The sequence below is a fragment of the Leucopleurus acutus genome, assembly GCF_964270905.1.
Source record: "Leucopleurus acutus genome assembly, chromosome: 14".
In the NCBI taxonomy this organism is placed as follows: domain Eukaryota; kingdom Metazoa; phylum Chordata; class Mammalia; order Artiodactyla; family Delphinidae; genus Leucopleurus; species Leucopleurus acutus.
Window position 1 is genome coordinate 10,658,903 of NC_139156.1, and position 20,544 is coordinate 10,679,446.

General features: G+C 34.9%; 1 protein-coding gene across 1 annotated transcript in view; it reads right to left on the minus strand.

Annotated features, from left to right (window-relative positions):
• The window catches only part of WDR11 (WD repeat domain 11), a 54,126-nt gene that overhangs the window by 25,162 nt on the left and 8,420 nt on the right, over positions 1-20,544 (minus strand). The window contains exons 4-12 of the mRNA XM_082854889.1: positions 20,204-20,377; positions 18,053-18,239; positions 15,182-15,347; positions 14,641-14,755; positions 13,600-13,795; positions 13,172-13,275; positions 9,955-10,131; positions 7,127-7,211; positions 1,264-1,370 (exon numbers count right to left, since the gene is read on the minus strand). Coding sequence (XP_082711015.1) covers positions 1,264-1,370; positions 7,127-7,211; positions 9,955-10,131; positions 13,172-13,275; positions 13,600-13,795; positions 14,641-14,755; positions 15,182-15,347; positions 18,053-18,239; positions 20,204-20,377 — 1,311 coding nt within the window. The remainder of the gene's footprint in view (positions 1-1,263; positions 1,371-7,126; positions 7,212-9,954; positions 10,132-13,171; positions 13,276-13,599; positions 13,796-14,640; positions 14,756-15,181; positions 15,348-18,052; positions 18,240-20,203; positions 20,378-20,544) is intronic.

A 20,544-nucleotide genomic window follows, 5' to 3' on the forward strand; every position in this document is an offset into this window, starting at 1 on the left:
CAAACAGAAGCTCACTATTATTATTCGCCGAACACCCTACATCCTTTCCTGGCTCTGCTAGTCGGCTGCCCTCCTTAGAAGACAAGGCTGTAAAAGTCTATAATCTATGAATTTAAATGTCCCACCTAAAAAGTCAGTAACTATTACTTAGAAATTTGTTCCTCAAAAATAAATCTGTGAAAGACAGATTTTAAGTTATCTAACAGTCCTAGACCTGAGCTGATTGGAAAAAACTGAACAGGCATTTTTTTAGTGAATGATACTACAGAACAGCATTTCATCCCTGGGCTACCATGTACCTACAGTGACCAGTGCCAGTTTATTGGCAACTCAGGAATGTAGGGATAGGGGTCACCAGGCAGGTCATTTCCAATTAGACTAGAGCAACACTGGACTAAAGTGGGGCTAATTCTTTGAGGTTTAGTAACATACTCTGATAAGTAAGAACAACTATAAATTAGAAATATATATTGAGAATACAAGGAAGCAACCATATATATGATTTATTATACACACAGGTAACTTATTGGTTAAAACTATCTACATATATTCATATTGCTAAGCCATTTAAAAAAAAACTCCCCACAATTTTGTAAAAAAAAAAAAAAAAACTATTTGAAATCATTCCATGTGCTATATATAAAATAATATAAAACCTTCACCTTACTCTATTTTCAAGTTCGTATTTTGAAACTCACTGGGCTATAGGTTTTTAACAATTGTGAACAGGTTACTTTACTGGAATATTTCCTATTGTAAAGTCTTTAAACTCCGAAATTAAGTTTTCCTATTTAGCCAGCCAGAGATTAGCAAAAGTTTTAAATTTAAGCATTTAAAAAGAATCCTTATTTATAAGATTTTTAAGGGTTTCACGCAAAGGCCAAAATTTTTAAAAGAGAATCTAATAAAGTGTAACTACAAAGATTGATTTTAAAGCTGTACTTCTGGTTATCTACAACAATGTACTTGAAAGTACAACTGATACCATATTTATGAATCTGTCCATTCAGGCTAATGGTACTCCATTTACCATGCACTTGTGTTAACATAATTTGCATACAATGATGAGTCTTTTCTAAGGCAATTATTATAGAACAACCAAAAAATGAATATATAAACATAGAATATATAAAAATGAATATATAAATGAGAAAAAATTCCAAGGTGAAAGAAAGTACTTTGGAACATGTTTTATAAATAGCAACATCTTTGATCAATATGATGGTACCATTTTAAATATCGTAATAGTCTAAATACACAGACCTGTTGGAAGATCAACCAGCTGAAGTTCGTTCCTCACTAATCCCATGTTGTTTGGTGTTGAGGTAGAAAAAGAAAGAAAACCAGTTAAACTCGTCCATTCAATACCCCTATAATGAGAAATTAAACAAAGATTAATCTAATATTCTTTTTTTGTCTGAAAAATTTATTTGAAAAATAAGTTTTTTCTATGACCTAAATTTTATTATACAAGTTAATTAAGGAATTATATTAATATGACATTTATTTGAGGCTATATTATCATACATTTCCAACATACATAAAATTATTTCTAATAAAACTTTATCTCCAGATCCAATAAAAAGACAGGTTATCAGAATTCATAGCACTAAAATAGCTATTAACATCTGGCAAAGGAGTCACATCACAGTATTTGCCAAGAATTCCACTGTTTAAAAACAAGTGGTACAGAAATATTCTGAGCAGACTGCTTAAAGTTGAGCACACGTAGGAACTTTATTAAATTTTATCAAAATTCTTAGTTGGTTAGGAAGCAGAAATTCCTGAAGCAAACAATACAAACTGAGCTATTAGATTTGGAAGTGGATGAATGTTCCAAACAGTATGTCAATTAGAGAAAAGCATAAAAGAAAAATCAGACAAGTATGACAAGACAGTAACCTATCAACCTAATGTCCTGGGAGTCCCCTTTATTTGGGACTGATAGTAGGTGAGTCCATGTTTTTTTCCCACTAACATAACTGGCTTCACCATCAATGGAAAATGGGGGGACCCAGGACAAGCGAATTCATCAGAGTCACAAAAAGAAGTGAGAAACACTACTATTACCCTGCATTGCTTACAAGGTAACAGAGCTGACTGGGAGGCAAGTCTAAACCTCTGTTCTATATGCAGTTGCTCATCAGCATTTACAGGACAACCATTTTTAACAATGACATAATGTCTATGGCTGCTTTCACGATACAATGGCAGGGCTGAGTAATTGTGACAGAAATTTTATGGCCTACAAAGCTTAGAATATTTGCCATCTGTCCTTTACAGAAAATGTTTGCTGACCTCTGATCTAGTTTTACCACTTCTACTCCAATTTGAATGCTCTTGCTAGATTTAGCATTAATACTGCTCTGAACATGTCTCTCACCTGCCCAAGAAAAGGTATCAATACCATGGCTCCTGCATCAAATCCAAACTCTTCTGTGTGACTTTCAAAGCCATTCGGCATGAAACTTACCTCTCAATCACCTGAACCTTGTGTTAAAAAGGTTCAGATGTTAAAAACCTTGCTATTTTAACTAGAGTAGCTTTTCCTCACTGACCCCTGTGTACCCACCTACTTGTCTTTTCTCAGAGGAGCAAAGATAATCCCAAGAGAACTGAAAGTAATATTTGCAACAGCAGGGAATTACTGTAGTTATCAATTTATAACTCTTCAAATGTAAAGTTGTGTTGAAACACTCAGATTAGGCTGCTAAAAACGGAGAACTCTTGAGAACTTCCATGACTGGAACGACCCCTCTCCTTCCCTGTTCAAATACTATCTAGTATCAAGTCCCAGCTCCAGCACTTACTAGCTCTGTGCTCCTCTACCTCTCAGTTTCCTCATCTGCTGTGCAGGAGTAATAACACTGAGTGCATAGAGAAGGCCTGGCACAGAGTAAGCACTGTATGTATTCATAATCACCATCAATAATTACTCTTACTTCAAGATCTAACTCAAGCCCTATTTTCTTCACTAGGCCTCCTCATTTACTATACTCAAACTGCACCTATAGAGACTACAATATAAGTTGGTTAATTATTCACTGGAAAAGTCAATTTCTCTTGTTTCTCTTTCTTTCCCCTAACACATAGTACTCATTAATTTTTCTACTGAGAGTGAACAAAAGGAGACAAGAATCATTTTGAACTTCTGTTCTCTAAATAAGTCTGGTAGCTTCAATCAGATCCGTTTACCCACAGAAACCTTACGATATACTTTCCAAGTCTTGCTGCTGGCAATCTGAACTACTTATACTCCAGTATAGTAATGCCACTACCTCTGGACAGTAAAAATTTCAGTCCTCCCACTTTTCATTTATTATTTTTAAAAATACATCTGTTAGGCACCCCATATATGCCGGTGCCTGTGCTATTAAGTACTCAGTGCATGCTAGCGAGTTTGCTAGGCTAGGGAATACAGCTGTGAATGAGATGGAGGTAACTGTTGTCCTTCAGGAGCCTACAATCTAACAGAAAAGAGACATTATACAAGTGCATCTGGTATTATCTATCTCAAAAGAGAACAGTGCTGAGTTCAACAGGACCTTGTAAGAGTCACATGGAATCTGGTCTCAGGGGCCAGGCTGGGCTTCCTGGGGAAACGTTAAAGCTGAGACTCAAAGGGCAAATAGGGTTTTGCCTGAAAGCCTCAACAGCTTTCAGTGGAAACGACAGTGCGACTGATGGAGAAGCACTGCAGAAGACTGTAGTCTCTTAGAAGGGAGGTACTATGCCCTGTCTCTCTAAGCACGTGACAGGCACTCAGCAAATTCCGTTAGATTAAAAGAATGATGTCCAAAAAAAGTCTATCATGCCTCCTTATGTTTCTAAGTGCCGTACATATTCAGGGAAGTGCTTTCCCCCCAGTTTACAGGATGTCCCAGTGTTCAGGATATAGCAGAACATGGGTGGTTGCTTATTTATAATCGAGCACCACAAGTGTGCTGCCTTTGAGCAGATTCCAGCAGCAGCCTGTACATCTGACTCCTACTGATCAACTAAAGAAAATAAAAATCGAGTTGGACTTCAAAGTGTATTAGATAAGGAGGGGATTATTTCTCAAAAGAAAAGAATGAAAACTCTTGTCAAACACAGCTGAGCACAACACTGCTCCCAGGATTAGAAAACCATTGTCTAGGTTTAACCACACACTGAGCTCTATAAAAACTCTTAAGAACAGCAGCTCATTTTCTGACTCAGTCTAAGTTTGTTTTGTAGCATTCCTTGCTACTGAACAATTGTAACCTTAGAATCTACCAATAGGGATTCAGTGTTCTGACTCCTATGGATTCCCAAGTTGGGCCTGTTCACCTGCATTGGGGATGCTACCTTAGTTACTTCTCAACACTGGGTGGCTGGGGGGAGCAAACACTTTCTGAAAGGTCTTGAAGTCCTACCGTTATATGAAACTAACTTCGGCAAATGTACAGACAGACAAAATAGAGATCATTTTACTTTCCACAAATCACTCAATGTGCTCAAAGCAATACTGAGTCAATCAGTGTTTTGATACCCATATAAACTACTGTTTTAACAATTTTTGACACTGAAAATAGTATTGGGCTATAGTATTGTAATTTTAGCCTACTGGACAAAGACACCAACTAATAATATAAGAACTCTAATAATCTAAGAAAACCTATATGTACCACTCTACATTATTTAGTTCTAGGTATCTTCCACTGGATTATAAGCTTCCCAGGTTTTGTCTGTTTACAGGCATACAGAAGAGGCTCAATATATATTTCATATTTGTAAAGCATAACTGGTTAAAACATCATAGCTTTCAAAAAACGCACAGATGCAACTATCTGTAGTTAGGCAGTACCAGGCCATATGTATGCTAAAGACTGAAGTACTTAAGATGAAGTGGTTTTTAAAAACACTTTTAGTACTAAGTAGAAAAACAACTTTCTAAAGCTGGCCTTTAATTTGCATATGAGTATCTAGAACATATTCGGTTTACTGCTAATAAGTTCAGCAATTTTTATAGCACATCTGTGAAATTTTCATAATGGCTTTTAATTGTAATACTATAATTGCATTAATTGAAACACAAAGACAGCAGTATTTTAGCATCCTCTTGGGCACCATCTCTGGATGTAAAATGTGAATTATCCTCAAAATGGCAATTAAGAGGGAAAATTTATATTTAAAAAAAATGGAGCATACTTGTGTGATTGTTCACAACGCTAGCCTGACTGAGTAGCATACCCCTTAGAGTTATTCGGTACCCCAAGTAACACATTATAAATAATTTTGGTGTCAATAACAAATATTATCATAACATGTGTAAGTCATGTATTTAGTGACATCTATGACCTGAACAATCCAGGATAACAATCTTACTTACAGCAAATAGCTCACTGATTAACTAGCTATCTTGTCTTTATTAAAGATTACATACTGTGGTGATCATTTCACAATATATACAAGTATTGAATTATTACACTGTACATCTGAAACTAATATGTTATATCTCAACTGTACCTCAATATAAATAAATAAACAAACAAATAAATAAATAAGATTTCAGTGTTCCGAAAAAAATGACAATGTGCTTGATTTTCCAGAAGCATGTACCAAATTCCTGGCATTAATCCCGGCTTAGTCAACACTTTTATCTTATTGCCAAAATGTTTCCAACTAATCTATGTGAACTTTTTAGCTGGAGATTTAGCACATGTATCCTAAGAGCTCAGTTCTGAAGCCTGAAACACCTGGATTGAATTCCATGTACCTTTTCATGACTCCACAATACTCAGTTCTTCTTCTGTAAATTGGGAATAATAATAGTGCCTACTGCATAGAGTTGTAGTGAGGATTCAAGGAAACAATGCCTGAAAAGTATTAACACTTAACATAATCCTTAGAACAAATACTGATTAAATGGTGAGTTTTGATTGATTGGTGTTTGCCATAAAAGGGAACACTGCAAACAAAAGCCAGGGGTGAAAGGAAATGTCAAGAGAAGCAACGCAGACAGGAAAGAAAGGAAGAGAGAAGGTATCAGTGGCAGCAGGGACTACTGGAAGGAGAGAGAAAAGATGAACAACAACCTGGAAGGATCCAAGCAGTTACCTGTGTCTCTGCACCCCAAAAGCCTAACACTTTTGAAGACATTAATCCTCCATGTAGATATATTTAGGGAGATACTGTAGGGGCACAGCATAAGGTGGCGATAAACAGTCACTCAGGCTGTACCAAAAAATCATGCACTTGAAAGAATAAGGCAACATAAACTCTTCAGAAACTTCCATCACAATCAGAAGTTGTGATACTTCAAGGGTTGACCCTTCCCCATTTAGAAAACGCATTTATTCTGAATAATGTGCACACTAAGGGTTCACTAAGAATTTTAACGTACACATGAGAACTATAACTATAATATAATGTACGGAAGTGAGAAATGGCCTTTCGGATACATCTGTTCCAACATCATCAAAAAATACTGGAAGATTAATAAATTTATATTATATATGTGTAACTTTACAATCCATCATTGCCAGGGCAAAGAAAGGAATATAGTCATGTGATCAGCAAGATAATGCTATGGAGCAGGTATGTATGTACTTTATTTTTATTTATTTTTAAAAAATTTTTATTGGAGTGGCATGTATGTACTTTAAAACAGAAAGCAAGAGTCATCCTTCTGTTCTGTTAGCCTTCCCTCAGATACCTCTGCATACAGAGAACTCATAAAACAGATCACATCTCAAAATGAAAGAATAAATGAGATTAATTAACAATTTAAATGACCTTATTCAAAATTTTCACGAGCAGTCCTACTGAGGGATCTTTACAGAAAAGGAAAACAAACTATATAAACAGGAACAAGGGAACAGAGTGATATCCAGTGAGAAAATAGCCTTGGGCTTAGGAGAAATAAATAAGATGCAGAAATAAAGTGAGAAAAAAATTCTCCACTGCATAATGTTCTCTACAAAGTAAACAATTAGTACTCATCCTTAATGAACATAGCCATTAGTTGGACATGAATATGCATTACTTAAAGTTTTCAGTCAAATAATCACCACTGCAGAGTATTCAGTGTAGAAAAGTCCACAAGAACTTTTTTCTGGTATTACATATGTTTATAATCTCAATATCCCAATGACAGACTCACTTGACTTCACACGAGTGGATGCTTAACTCCTTGTGCAGCAGCCCACTGGTGAGATGGTACACCAGGACAGAACCGTTACTTGTACCTATTAAAATGACATAGTAGAGGAGAATTAATCTAGTGGAAGCTCCAAATCTAACAAAAGTCTTTTCTCAAGATTTCAATTATTTTACAACATCTGTATTTTATAAAAGGAACCCAAGCTAGGTGTGAAGAAAGAGTAAACTTCTCTGTCTTCCCTCTCATCAAAAATGGGCTTAGGGCTTCCCTGGTGGCGCAGTGGTTGAGAGTCCACCTGCCGATGAAGGGGACACGGGTTTGTGCCCCAGTCCAGGAAGATCCCACATGCCGCGGAGCGGCTGGGCCCGTGAGCCACGGCCGCTGAGCCTGTGCGTCTGGAGCCTGTGCTCCGCAACGGGAAAGGCCAGAACAGTGAGAGGCCCGTGTACCGCAAAAAAAAAAAAAAAGGGCTTAATCTCATGTGCTCTGTAATCTTACCTAAATCCAGGGACAGATTTTCAAAGACTTCACAACCTAATTCAATACACACAAAATCTGAAGATGCACCTTCTTAAGCTTTTTGAATGTTTATTATAACTGATCCTCAAAAAGGCAACCTAGCAGAACTCATTAACCAGATTTCTCTAGTTTTCTTTACAAAGATTTTGGTTTTGTTCTGTCTTTAACATTAAATACATCATAAAGTAAAGCGAAGTACAGTGGTTCACTGTGGATTTTACAGTTAAAGAAGCCTGAGTTTAAGCCCTGGCTCTGCCCTATACTTTTGCAAATTACTTGCCCACACTAAATTTGTGTTAGTATCCCTTTAACATGGGAATAATGGAAAATCTATTTGTTGGAGATTAAATGAGAAACATACGTAAAACACTTAGTACAACACTCTGCACAAAGTAAGTACATGATTATTACTATTTCTGTTATCACTGTAATTATGATTTGTAGTTATTATTATGCCAAAAGCTTTTCGTGGTCTCAGGTAATATGTTTAAATTTTAATTAGAAGGGACATGGCCACTTGAGAAAGTAACACTTTCTTGAGAAAGTAATGTTTCAGCCCTTAACATGTTTTTATAAGTCAAGCAAGAAAAGTGAACAATGTATGTGGCTGCACAATCACTTTCTCACTGCACGTGACTTAAAAGAATTAATGGATTCATACAAAGTAATAGAATGTAGAAATAATAATAATATAATAACAATAAATGTAAAAATGCTAGGCAATTTCCAATTTTAGCTAACTTGCTGAATTAAAGCTTCAGAAATTTCTTGCAAAACTATTCTAGAGAAATACAGTATTACACTTGCTTACTTTTATCACCTATTCTACAGTATCTTCTAGTACTGAGAAAATATCTAAAGAATTACTAAAACTTTTCAATTATCAGATGTTCATAATAATCATATGATTTCTACATTCTGCACATTTTGATGATGTTGAAACTATGATTTAATACTTAAGGGGCCCAAGAAGAAGTAATTCTGGTTGAACTCTGCTTCTCTTTTCTAATGACTCTGCAAGACTTTAGGCACTTATATTTTTTGCTTTTACTTTGTTATTACACTAAATTCAATAAATGACCTGCTATTCACTATATACCAGCACAATACAGCTTATTCTACAATGGAAATCTCAGAGCCTGACTCAGCTCTTGTTATCTAGCTATCCCAAGAAGTAATTTTCTCCAAGAAATTAATAAATTCCTAAATTGAAAGAGAAGGTATACTGACCTTGTACAGAGAGGTACATACTATGTACACTGACCAATCCCAATTGAAACCTCAATGAGAATTTTAATATCAATAGTTTCTAAAATAAAAATGAAACATCCATCTGCATTTATATAAATCTGGACACCTGTAAACGCAGACCACTGAACCTTAAAATTCAAATCACTTACAAAAGATAATAATGGAAAAAATGGGAAAATAAGAGTAGTACCAAACAGTAATACTCAAATGAGCCATTAGGGCTCACAAGTCAGCCATTAAGTTGAGACACACTGGCCATAAGTGTCTCATTTTAGGAAAAAAAAGAATCGCAAATCACATGTTTATAGACCTTCTGGGAAAAAGCCAAAAGTCAAACCAACAGCATCTTAAGAAAAATGTTGACAATTTCAAACAAATGTATTATTGTTCAAAATTTTAGAGAAATGAATTTTAACCTTATGTATTTAGTAGCAAATAGAAATTTGGTCCTCTCTGTAAAAGAAATCAGGTTAATCCCATTACCATGAAATTACTGTGACAGCAAGTTGAAACCCAGACCAATTTTTTTTATCTACAACATAAAAATATGCAATTTCAACCCAAAAGGCAAATCTTTAGTTTATAAAGACAATAGCCACTTTAAACACAATAAAACCAGGTTTAACATACAATTCTTAGCACATGAAGAAACTTGTTATTATTAAACTATTAAGTGTGACTATATTATTAGTTAACAAAAACTAATAACAAAATGACATGCACAGGAAGAGCTTGAGATGGTCCAAGAAAAGACAAGGAGTCTGGTTTCAGCATTACACAGGGACTTTCCTCTTGACATTTTAGAGATGTACCCATGGTGTCAGGGTCTCTGTCATCTGGTGTCAGGTGAATGAGTTATCATTATGATTAAAAAAGATTAATAGAACAGAAAAAAAAGTATTTCAAGATGAGTATTTATACAATTTCATTTAGCCTCTTCCTCCTCTTAAAGCATTTTAAAGGAGAATAAAGGATTTTCTAGTAACCAGGAAACTTAAATATCTTAAAAATGTAAAATAGACATTAAGAATTAAAAAAAGAACAGGTCCAATACTCACCAACAGCAAGCAATGGCTGATACATCTTGATATTTTTTGTGGTCAATGGTGGGCACATACGGATAGCAAACTGTGGTGAGGGCAGTCCTGAAAGCAGACCTGTTAGCAGGAATTTGAGTTGCACTTCCTGCAGAATGGAGCCTTTGGGATGTTCTTCCCCAGCAATTGCACTTTGCCCTGATTTGTAATAAAAAATACAAATATGTTAACTGTAACATACGCTGTTCTTAAAAATCTAAAGGAACTTTACAGTGGAAGTATACTCTTCAGGTCTAGAAGGTGTAATGTAGCACTCTAGTGCCTGTAGCTATACACCGAGTCTTACTTGGCTATGGGACTTAAACTGCATCATCGAATATCTCAAAGGATAGGTTACTCCAGAGTATTGCTATCCAGAATTCAGGGACCTGTGTCTTCTAAGAAACACCATTTTAGCCAAAGTTCCTGGTATTAGGGCACCCAAGGCAAATCAAGAGGACTAGGGTTAGAGAACAGTTTCTGTAGCATGAGATATTACAGAGCATTCCTGTCTTACTGCCTTTCTAAAGGGTTACTTTTCAATCTGATGCTCTTTAAAGTGCACATAAAATTGGTAATCACAAATAGCAGGTTCAAAGAACTCATTTAGATTTCAAATAAGAAATCTTAATGTGTCAATGTAATTACAACATTTAAGCTTTATAATTACATATTTTTATATAAATAAGTAAAATAAAATTTAAATACATACTTATAATTACTAATATATAATATATAAACCGTCACTAGTGACAGTTGTCTTAAATGGCATTATTTTTAGATACAGCATTCGTACTTAGGTTATCAAATTTCAAACTAAAAAGATGATTCAAATAAAAACCATTTAAAAAATGTGAATACAAAGTGTGCAACAAAATCAAAACCATTCACTAATAAGGGTATAAAAATTTTCTTCCTTTAAAGCACTACTGAATACTGGGATAAAGTTGTCAAAAGTACATATCAGGAATATGTGTGAGTATATATATATATACGTACACACACACACACACACACACACACACACACACACACAGTGAAAGGGAAGAATGAAATAATTACTAGAAGTGGGTGACGGGATTCTAACTAAACCTTTTAAAGCTGTAAAGTTGTTTTAGTAATGATGTTATTGTAAAATCGGTAAGATATACAGAAAAAAAAGGCCATCAGTTGAATCCAAATAAATGATCCCTTAGGATAAGCCATACAACTGGTATCAATCTTAGTAACAAAGATGGGGTCTAAAGGAATGGCAAGTTCTACAGGTAGGTACCATGTTTACCAACCCTCGCAGCTTGGAGTTCACTTCAGGAAACTGCCATATTTCTCTTCAAGCATCTTCCATGTGAGGTGATTCACAAAGTAGGGCAGATTAGGCCTTACTAAGCAGCAGCCTTTACCCAATGAATATAAATCAGGCCTCTGTATTTAACTGAATTGCTTTCAATTACCACTAAGTACATAGTGAATTTCAAATTAAAAGTTTAATTAAATGTTTTAATTAAAATGTTTTCAAGTAACAAAGATTTATTTAATACTTTTAAATCAACAACACTGTCAAGAACTGCTATACAATCTGTATCATTTTGTCTCCTAAAAAATGTAAGTTATATCACTTAGATACCTAAACAGCATAAAATTACAAACTCCTACAGGCTTTGTATTACTGATTAGTTCTGTGCATGTGTGTTTATAATTCTTTTCACTTTAATATTTTATATTAAGTGCAGACAAGGTTAATTAACTTGGAAAATTGTGTAACTAATAAATTTTGCAAAACAATTATGTGTCTAAACTTCCTCATATGGATTTATGTCTAGAAGGTGAAAAGAATTTTAAGTGTAAAAGTTAGTGTCACTGAGCACAAGGATTCCACGGCTGGCAGGAATTGTGAGAATACCAGGGTCTGGAGAGGTCTTGCTTAGATTACGGTGAAGCAGCCGGGACTAGATGCCATGGCCAAGGAGCAGACTCCAGACTGGGATAACTAGGTTCACACTTCCACTTATCGGCTGTGTAGTCCGGGGCAAGTTTTTTAATCCCCCTGGGTCTCAGTTCCCACATACATAAAATGGAAATAATAATAATAACAGTACCTACTTTGTAGGGTTGTTGAGCTAATACTTAAAGAGAATTTGGCACAGTATTTAACATAGTATTAAGCACTCAATAAATGTCATCTCTGATTAAGAAGATTAATAAGTTAATGCTCTTTCTAGTATATCATGGATCTTTACAGCATTTAAACAAAAGAACCTAGTAAATAATATCCATTTTCAATTACATTGTGGGAGAACAAACAGTGATAAAGAAAATCCTTTATAAACCACTAGCCACAATTTTAAAAGAATTAGACGTCGGTACTGCTTGGCATATTTACAATTTCTAGTTGTATATATTTGAAACCACCAATCCTCATTCTTCCTTGAATATACAGTGGTCCTATAATAATTAAATTAACTTTGAAGCAATATATTATCTGCAAATAAATATTTGTTGAAGTAAGAATTCCCAACGTGAAAATAAGAAAATGTAAGTCAAAAAGTTAAGACGATTTTTTCCAATACTGCTCAGTTACTTTATTCCTTCAATAAATACTTATCACACATCTAGAATGTGCAAGGCCCTGGGCTGAGCGCTGGGGATGCAAAGCTGAATCAAGCACTGTCCCACCCTTGTGAAGCTTATAATTTACTGTAGGGAAAAAGACAAGTCAAATCACAACTACAATCAGCTGATGACTATTAGGGACCACATAAATCAGGCTTGGGAGGTTAAAGAAAGCAACACCTGAGCTGAATTTTGAATAAGGAGTAGCAGAAAGGGAGAGAGAGGAAGAGTGTGTTCAATTCTGAGCTGAGGGAGCAGCAAGCATGGAGGAGGAGGTATGGTATTGCCCAGCAAGGGCTATATATGCAGCATCCAGATGCTTCATGCCATCTCTTTCATTTAGATCAGAGTCCCTCACGAATGAACATTTTCTAATTCCAGCACTACAATAATAGTCTATACTACTTCAGGTACTCTTATGCTTAAATATTTTATACCCCTCTGATTTATTTAGGAAAGAATAAGTCTACATTTTAGTTTTCTGAAGTATTAACTTTGACTTTACAATAACTGCAACCACTGACTATTAATTTTGCCCTTCAAAAAGTATACCTAACATAAAAGTGAGAGAAAAAAAAAAGCAGTTTACCAATCATGTTATCTAAGGAGAGGTCTGGGAGTTTATTCTGTAGCACTCCTACAGGAATTCCACAGAAAGACACGGGTGAATATAAAGGTGACACGCCAGAACTACTGCAAAGACATAATAATTAGATGGTTCTTACATATTTAAAACCTGGTTCTTACATATTTAAAACCTGCATCACATGTTAGTAACTCAAAATACTAATTTTAGATCATAGTATTCTATCAATTTTTACAGTATTCATTAATCTAACCCATAGGTGAAATATCTCTAGCAGGTTTACATAATCTCCTAATAATCTAAAGTCTTAATTATCAATTTAAAAATATTTTTTTCAGAAAAAAGGTCCTGCTATTTTTATATGATTCTGGTAATCTAAAGAAAGGGGGAAACAAAGCAAAACAAAAAAGAGATCCTATTGGTTCATTTACCTGTTCCGTGAATTTCGATTACAAACGGCAGACTTCAGTTCCCATATCATAACCCTGCCATCACTCACTATGAGGGCAGCTGCATTCTCATTGACAGGACAACACACCATACTGAAGGGACGGACAGTTTTTGTCACCCTGATTGCATCACACTGGCTTCGTAAATCATAGGTAAGCTCCTGGACAGAATCTGGATCTTAACAGAGTATAGTTTTCTTTTAAATATTAGAGAGCAAACATATCAATGTCACTGCTACTTGTTTTAATTTAAATAATACCTCAACCAAAAAGAATATCATCCCTTCACTAATGCAAAGTTTGTCCAAAATGGCTTCCCTGTTTACAATTACTAATTTCTTCAGGATATAAAGAAAATTTACTTAATGACCGTCTACACCAAGTTTAATTTCCAAAATAACAATTATTATCAAAATAGTCTATTTAATATTTTTAAAATAAAGGAAATTCTTTGAAAAAGGATCAACAGTAATATATGATTAAATAATTAACAGTGCACTTGTAGCCCAACATAATTTACTGTGGTCTACAATAAGCCTGAAAATAATTATACTGTATAAAAGATGTACATAGTACATCATTCAATAAAAACATTAGTTTCGTTCTCCAGGATAAGACTGAAACTGACAACTGAATGCCCTGGAGACTTATTAACCTGTTACTTTACCATGGAAATCCTAAAGCAGAGAAGTCAAAGGGGTGTAATAATAAAGGTATATACAAGGTTGGACTTGTGCTAAAGAAATAATCACAAAAGATAACATCCACTTAGCTCATGGATATAATCAAGAAGGGATTACAAAATATTACTATCTTTGCAGCATACAAGAGGTGCACTGTTATAATACTCAGAGATTATCTTGGGCCTGGGTTTTTTTATGCCTCATGTTATAACCATATTCTATTTTCTTAAGGCAAGGATTATCATTAACTCCATGCTTTGGTAAGTATTTGCCACATGAAGCTTTATAAAATCATTCTGAAGAAAAATATAATTAACATTATTGTGAGATATAAACTCACCTGGTTCTTCATTTGAAGTGGTGAAAATACTATTGTAAGATCTTCGAACACGTAAGGTTATACAACCATTTTCATGTAGGCAAAATAAACCATCACGCTGAAAGCAGGGTATTACCTTTAAATAGATGATGTATTTGTTTTTAAAAACAATAGGTTTTAAAAGTATATACGGTGAGATTCATAAACTCATATTTAGAGAATATGGGCGGAAAAAACCCCCAAACACAAAAATACACATATAATCCCCTAGTTTTAAAACTAAATGAACATTTAAAATATCCATTAATAATCCTAAAACAATCTGTCTTTATCCATGTAACTTAAATAGTTCAGTACATATCTCCAGATCAGTCAGAAGAATTTCTAGGGTTAAATCAAACCAATCTAAAGTGCAGAAAAATAAGGAATATAAAGTAACATTTTTAATCTTTAAATAAATAGAAAAAGAGAAAGTGAGACTAAGGACTTTTGCAAAATTATGGTTTTTCTCTATATAATTCATAATCAACTTGTGGTAATATAATTTATAAGTTGTAGATACCTGCAGAAATGGAACTCCTGTTCGTTCTATTGCAATCACACCCACTGTCTGATTCACCTCAAGGTCAAGGATTAAAATCTCTCGAGGATAGAGTAGCAACATGTGATTCCTTTTGGAAGGCAGGTATGCCAACTGAAGGCAATCATTGAGAGTCATGAATTCAGCACTGAAAAAAGTAAACATTTACTTCAGGCACCAAGAAATGAGTCAGACTCGCAAATGAATTTATTCATGAAACAGAAACAGACTGAGAGAAGAAGAAAACAAAATTATGGTTACCAAAGGGGGAAGGAGGTAGGGGAGGGGTAAATTAAGCGTTTGGGATTAGAAGACACAAACTACTATATATAAAACAGATAAACAACAAGGTCCTACTGTGTAGCACAGGGAACTAGATTCAATATCCTGTAATAAACTATAATGGAAAAGAATCTGAAAAAGAACATGTAATATAATAACGTATAACTGAATCACTTTGCTGTACACCAGAAACTAACACAGCATTGTAAATTAACCATAATTCAATTAAAAAAAATGAGTCAGACTTTATTCATATCAGAAAAAGCTAAAAAAGAATTGAATTTTGTACTTTCCATATAATAACTGTCAATGAGAATGTACAACTGTTTCCTGAAATGACCAACACAGGCTAGCATCTAAAAATTAGATCTCTTCTTTGTGCCAAAATCCAAATTACGACAATGATACTGTATAGGTCGGATAGAGACATGTTTCTGAATATGTGAAAATGTAAAGTAAAGTAGTAAGTCTGTGGTATGAGATGGTCAGTGACAATACTATACGGCATTCTTAAGACAGTAGTTTTATTGTTATTTTGTAATTAGAAGTACTAGATAGACTGCTGAAATGAAGCCTCAGGACTAAAACATAAAGCACGTAGGGCAGTTAGGGCTAGACAACTGGATCAGGAGTCACTGCACTCTCTGCACGGCTTGGGCAAGGAAGGCACTTCCTCTACTCCGCCTTCATTCACTTTTCAGCTGTCTTAAAGCTTTCTTGAAACAAAGCTTCGTACTTTATTCACTTACCACAGCATTTTCTTCTGTGTAAATAAAAGAGATGAAATGATATGAGGATTATCAAGACTGTTAGAGAGACTCAAAACTCATTTTAGTAAGTTGTGATTGTGGTATATATTTAATCACAACTTTATTTTATAATAAATTTATATTTAATATATTTCAGTAGGAATGGGCATACAATTATGTACCTTTTTTCTTACACAACAATTTTATTAAAAGGTTTTGAAACTTAAAATAAAGTTAGATTAGAGGACTAGAGACAGGGATGTGGACTGCATTAAAATCCTGGCTCTGCACTTCCTAGCTGGGTGAGCTTAAGTAGCATATTTAAAACAATGTGAGACTCAGCTTCCTCATTTATAATGTGGGCACAGTACTACTGCCCAAGATTGTAGCAAGATTATATGTAATAATGTATGTGAAAGTACCCAGAGTAGTTCTATTTGAAAGGATAAATAATGCATTTCCCCAGTACTCAAGATGAACATATGATTCACATGACAGAAAATATAATGTATATAAATCATAACTTATAAAACTATGCAGGCAAAAAATAATTATTTATGATACAGAATCAATGCAAAGTAAATAAAAAGTTCTCCAGATATTTAAGGAGTAATCAAATTATTTCAGCACAGGGTGAGGGATAAATTAGTGAATTTAATCAGCCTATGGTTTACTATATAAAAATTATATTTACATATAAATTCAGAATGTATTTGTAGAGCAATTTGTATTTTACATTCTTTAGGTAATTACCCACAAAGTCTAGATAGAATAATCTTAGCATATTAAAAATAAAAGCTTTTAAAAAATGAATGCCAGGGCTTCCCTGGTGGCGCAGTGGTTGAGAGTCCGCCTGCCGATGCAGGGGACAGGGGTTCGTGCCCTGGTCCAGGAAGATCCCACATGCCGCGGAGCGGCTGGGCCCGTGAGCCATGGCTGCTGAGCCTGTGCGTCCGGAGCCTGTGCTCCGCAACGGAAGAGGTCACAACAGTGAGAGGCCCGTGTACCGCGAGGAAAAAAAAAAAAAAGAATGCCAAAAAAACTACCAAAGCAATAAAAATATAAGAACTACCATATCACTAGGAAAAAGACAGAAATCTATTTTTAATGCATAAAATTAGTTCTTTAAAATAAAATTGTACTCAGTTGAAATTTCTGAAATAAATAATAATAGCTAGCCTTTACCAAAAGAATGCTTATTGAGTATCAGACACTATGTTCAGTACTTAAGCTATTGCACCTATTAATCCTTACAACCCTAAGAAATCCTTTCAAACACTATCTTAGAGATTGGGAGAGTGAAATTTGAGCACGATTAAATTATACTTTGAGTCACAGAGCTACAGCTTCCCTTAGAATCTTGGCCCTTAACCAGTTCGGGAAACATCTTTACATGCATGAGAAAAACACCTATATTTTATTGGCTAATGAGATTACACAGCATTTAAGTCAGGAAAATGTATTTAAAATGAAAATCCAGCTTTTGTCCCCCAATTTTTAATGTGTTCAATGGCCATAATTTTAGAATCTTTATCTCTTATTTTCAGAAGTCAAAACTTTTCATGTGTCAAAATCAATGGGGGACGTTTACCACATTACTGGAAACAAAGGAGCCACGTTAATGCTAAATCTCTTCTTAGGGGAAGAAACAAAAAACATTTTTCCTCTTATAAATTCAAAACTACAAACAAGAAAGGGTAACATGAAGAAGAAAATTAATCTTAGTACATCTCCAAAAATGATGTTTTCATGAATAATTATAACTAGATAAATGTTGAATAAATAAATGAATGTTGCTGTTAGTTTCACACTTGTAACTTACCTAGGTTTCTCTTGCGTGATTAAGATTTTCACTTTATTAAGAGCCTTCTTGGCCCCTGTGGCTGCAGCCAGCTTGTTGTGAGCTGGGCTGGAGTGTGGGCTGGATATGTACACTTTTTTCCCAGGGCCTGAGGGTGGCTTGGATGGAGAGAAGTCTGAGATGAATACAATGCCCTCACTGGTGAGTACTGTATTGAGAGAAGCAAAACTCTAATTAAAGTTTAATCAAGTATAGCATAGAATTTTATTCCAATACAATTCTGAGAGCAAGGTAATGATAATTTTAATAATATAGAACTGGCAGTGTTATGCAGTCATAACATAACGGGAATGTTCTCCAAGTTAAAGTGAAACTGGTGGTCCATTACAATTCATCAGAGGCCTCCAAGCTCAGCATTCCAAATTAATGTTTTATATTAAAAAGATACCAGAAGGTTACTGGCAGAAAGAACAAATGTTTGTTCTTCCAAATATATTCAGTGCATGGACTTTCATTAAAAACCTTTCCTCATTATATCCCATAACTAACACACTTGGTAAGTTCAAATATTTGACTTGAGGATACTAATTTTTCATCATTATCATGAGCTACTCAGTCTAAATATATTTTCCTTTTTCTTCTTGCGTATCAAATTGAACCTCGGGATGTGTAAAGAGTGTTCTTTTTCTCTTTACATCTAGAGTAAAATTAAAGTGCCAACAGCAGTTTACTAAGTGTACAGAAAACGGAAATATTCAAGGAGGCAGCACCACATTTAACAACACAAATTATGCCTTTTTATGAATGAAAAAATAATCCCCCTCAAAACGGGCTGACTAATACTAATACATATCTGATTATAAAAGTCTTATCTATCCTGGCAATCAACAAGGCTGCTTTAAACACAGGGAACAAAGCAGCATTCAAGAATCATGACAACCCCAGCACATTCAATGAGCAAATTAAAGATGTTAGGTCAACTGATGCTTTGAAATATATAGTACTTTCATCAACCAAATTACAGAGATGCAGTATATTAGCCTGAAGCCTTGTCTCCTTTCAGATTACAGGAGTCACCCTTCAAGGTCCCAGTCATTCCCCTTCTTTTGTGATGCCCTCACTCCCTGACGCTGCCAGCTAGGCCAGCCCTCCTCTGTGCTCCCACAGCACTGCATTTCACAGCAAACTAGTGAGTGAATGAGTGAGTGAGTGTACACATACGTTCATATACACACGTTTATATATACGAAGCCTAAACACATTGTATTGCAATTATTTATACAGCTGTGTTTCCCATTTTAATTTCTACTTGTCTGTCCTACTCTCCCTCCATCAACTCACACATACACCTACTCTCCCTCCATCAACTCACACATACACACACCCCTCAATAAATGTTGGTGGATACATGTTAGAATTTTGAGTCATTCAAATCCAGGGAAAACATTCTTTACCATAGTTAATCCCCTTACCTCTTTCAAGTCGTTGATCAAATATCAAAATAAAACCTACTTTGACCACTTTATCTAATACAACAACTTGCCCACTCCCATTCCCCCCACTCCCTTTACCTCCTGGCATATAACAATAGCTCAAGAAATATCTGTTGGATAACTGAATAAAAAATATTTTCTACATAATTTAGTCACAAAAAAATCTGTCTAGAATCTGATTTTTAGATCAGTAGCTCAGTAAAATATCAAAAGCACATTGGGAAAAACTGCCTCCACGAGAAAAAAATCCCTTGGGCTTGGTCTTTTCCTGACATGCGTCTGTTTACGGCACTCAAAATACACGGCATGAATTAAAACAGTTTTTTAAAAAGGAAGAAATGAATTTGGCCACAGACTAAATGAAACCCTTGACTCAGGTTCTTTCGATGTTCCTAGAAAAAAATTTAATTAAGTCTGAATTAGAGTAACACAGCTACTCTCTCTTTCTCTGACTAATCTAATTTTGTTCACAAATTCCACACAGTGAAGGTCTGGCTTGCTGATTTAAATTTCTAACCATCATAGTATCTTTAATAAGAGCTGAAAATATATGAGCTAGATGTGTTTCTCATTTTAACATTATAGGTGTATGAAGGGTGTGTGTGTGTGTGTGTGTGTAGCATTAACCATATATGTTACAAACACCTCAACTCATTTTCCACAAGAAACTAGTACTCACAAGTTAAATGTGAGGGATCAAAAGGATCAAAAGAAAAAGAAAGAATGTTATCTGCATAGCTCTTCTTCCAGAGTTTGGTGCCAGTATCTGCATTCCAGAGCACAATATAATTTGGCGGATGGATAGCAAGCAATAAATCTCGGGAAGCATCTTGATTCCATAACCACTGAACATCTGTAAAGACCAGAAAAATAAAGGCAAAATTCAGAAATCACCCACTTCAAATTACTTGTCTAATGTGTCTGTGATATCTAGTTGTGTGTGTGTGTATGTGTGTGTGTGTTTACATAGTCGTTAAAATCTTAACTACCCCCCTTCAATGTTGCATATATGTGTCAGGA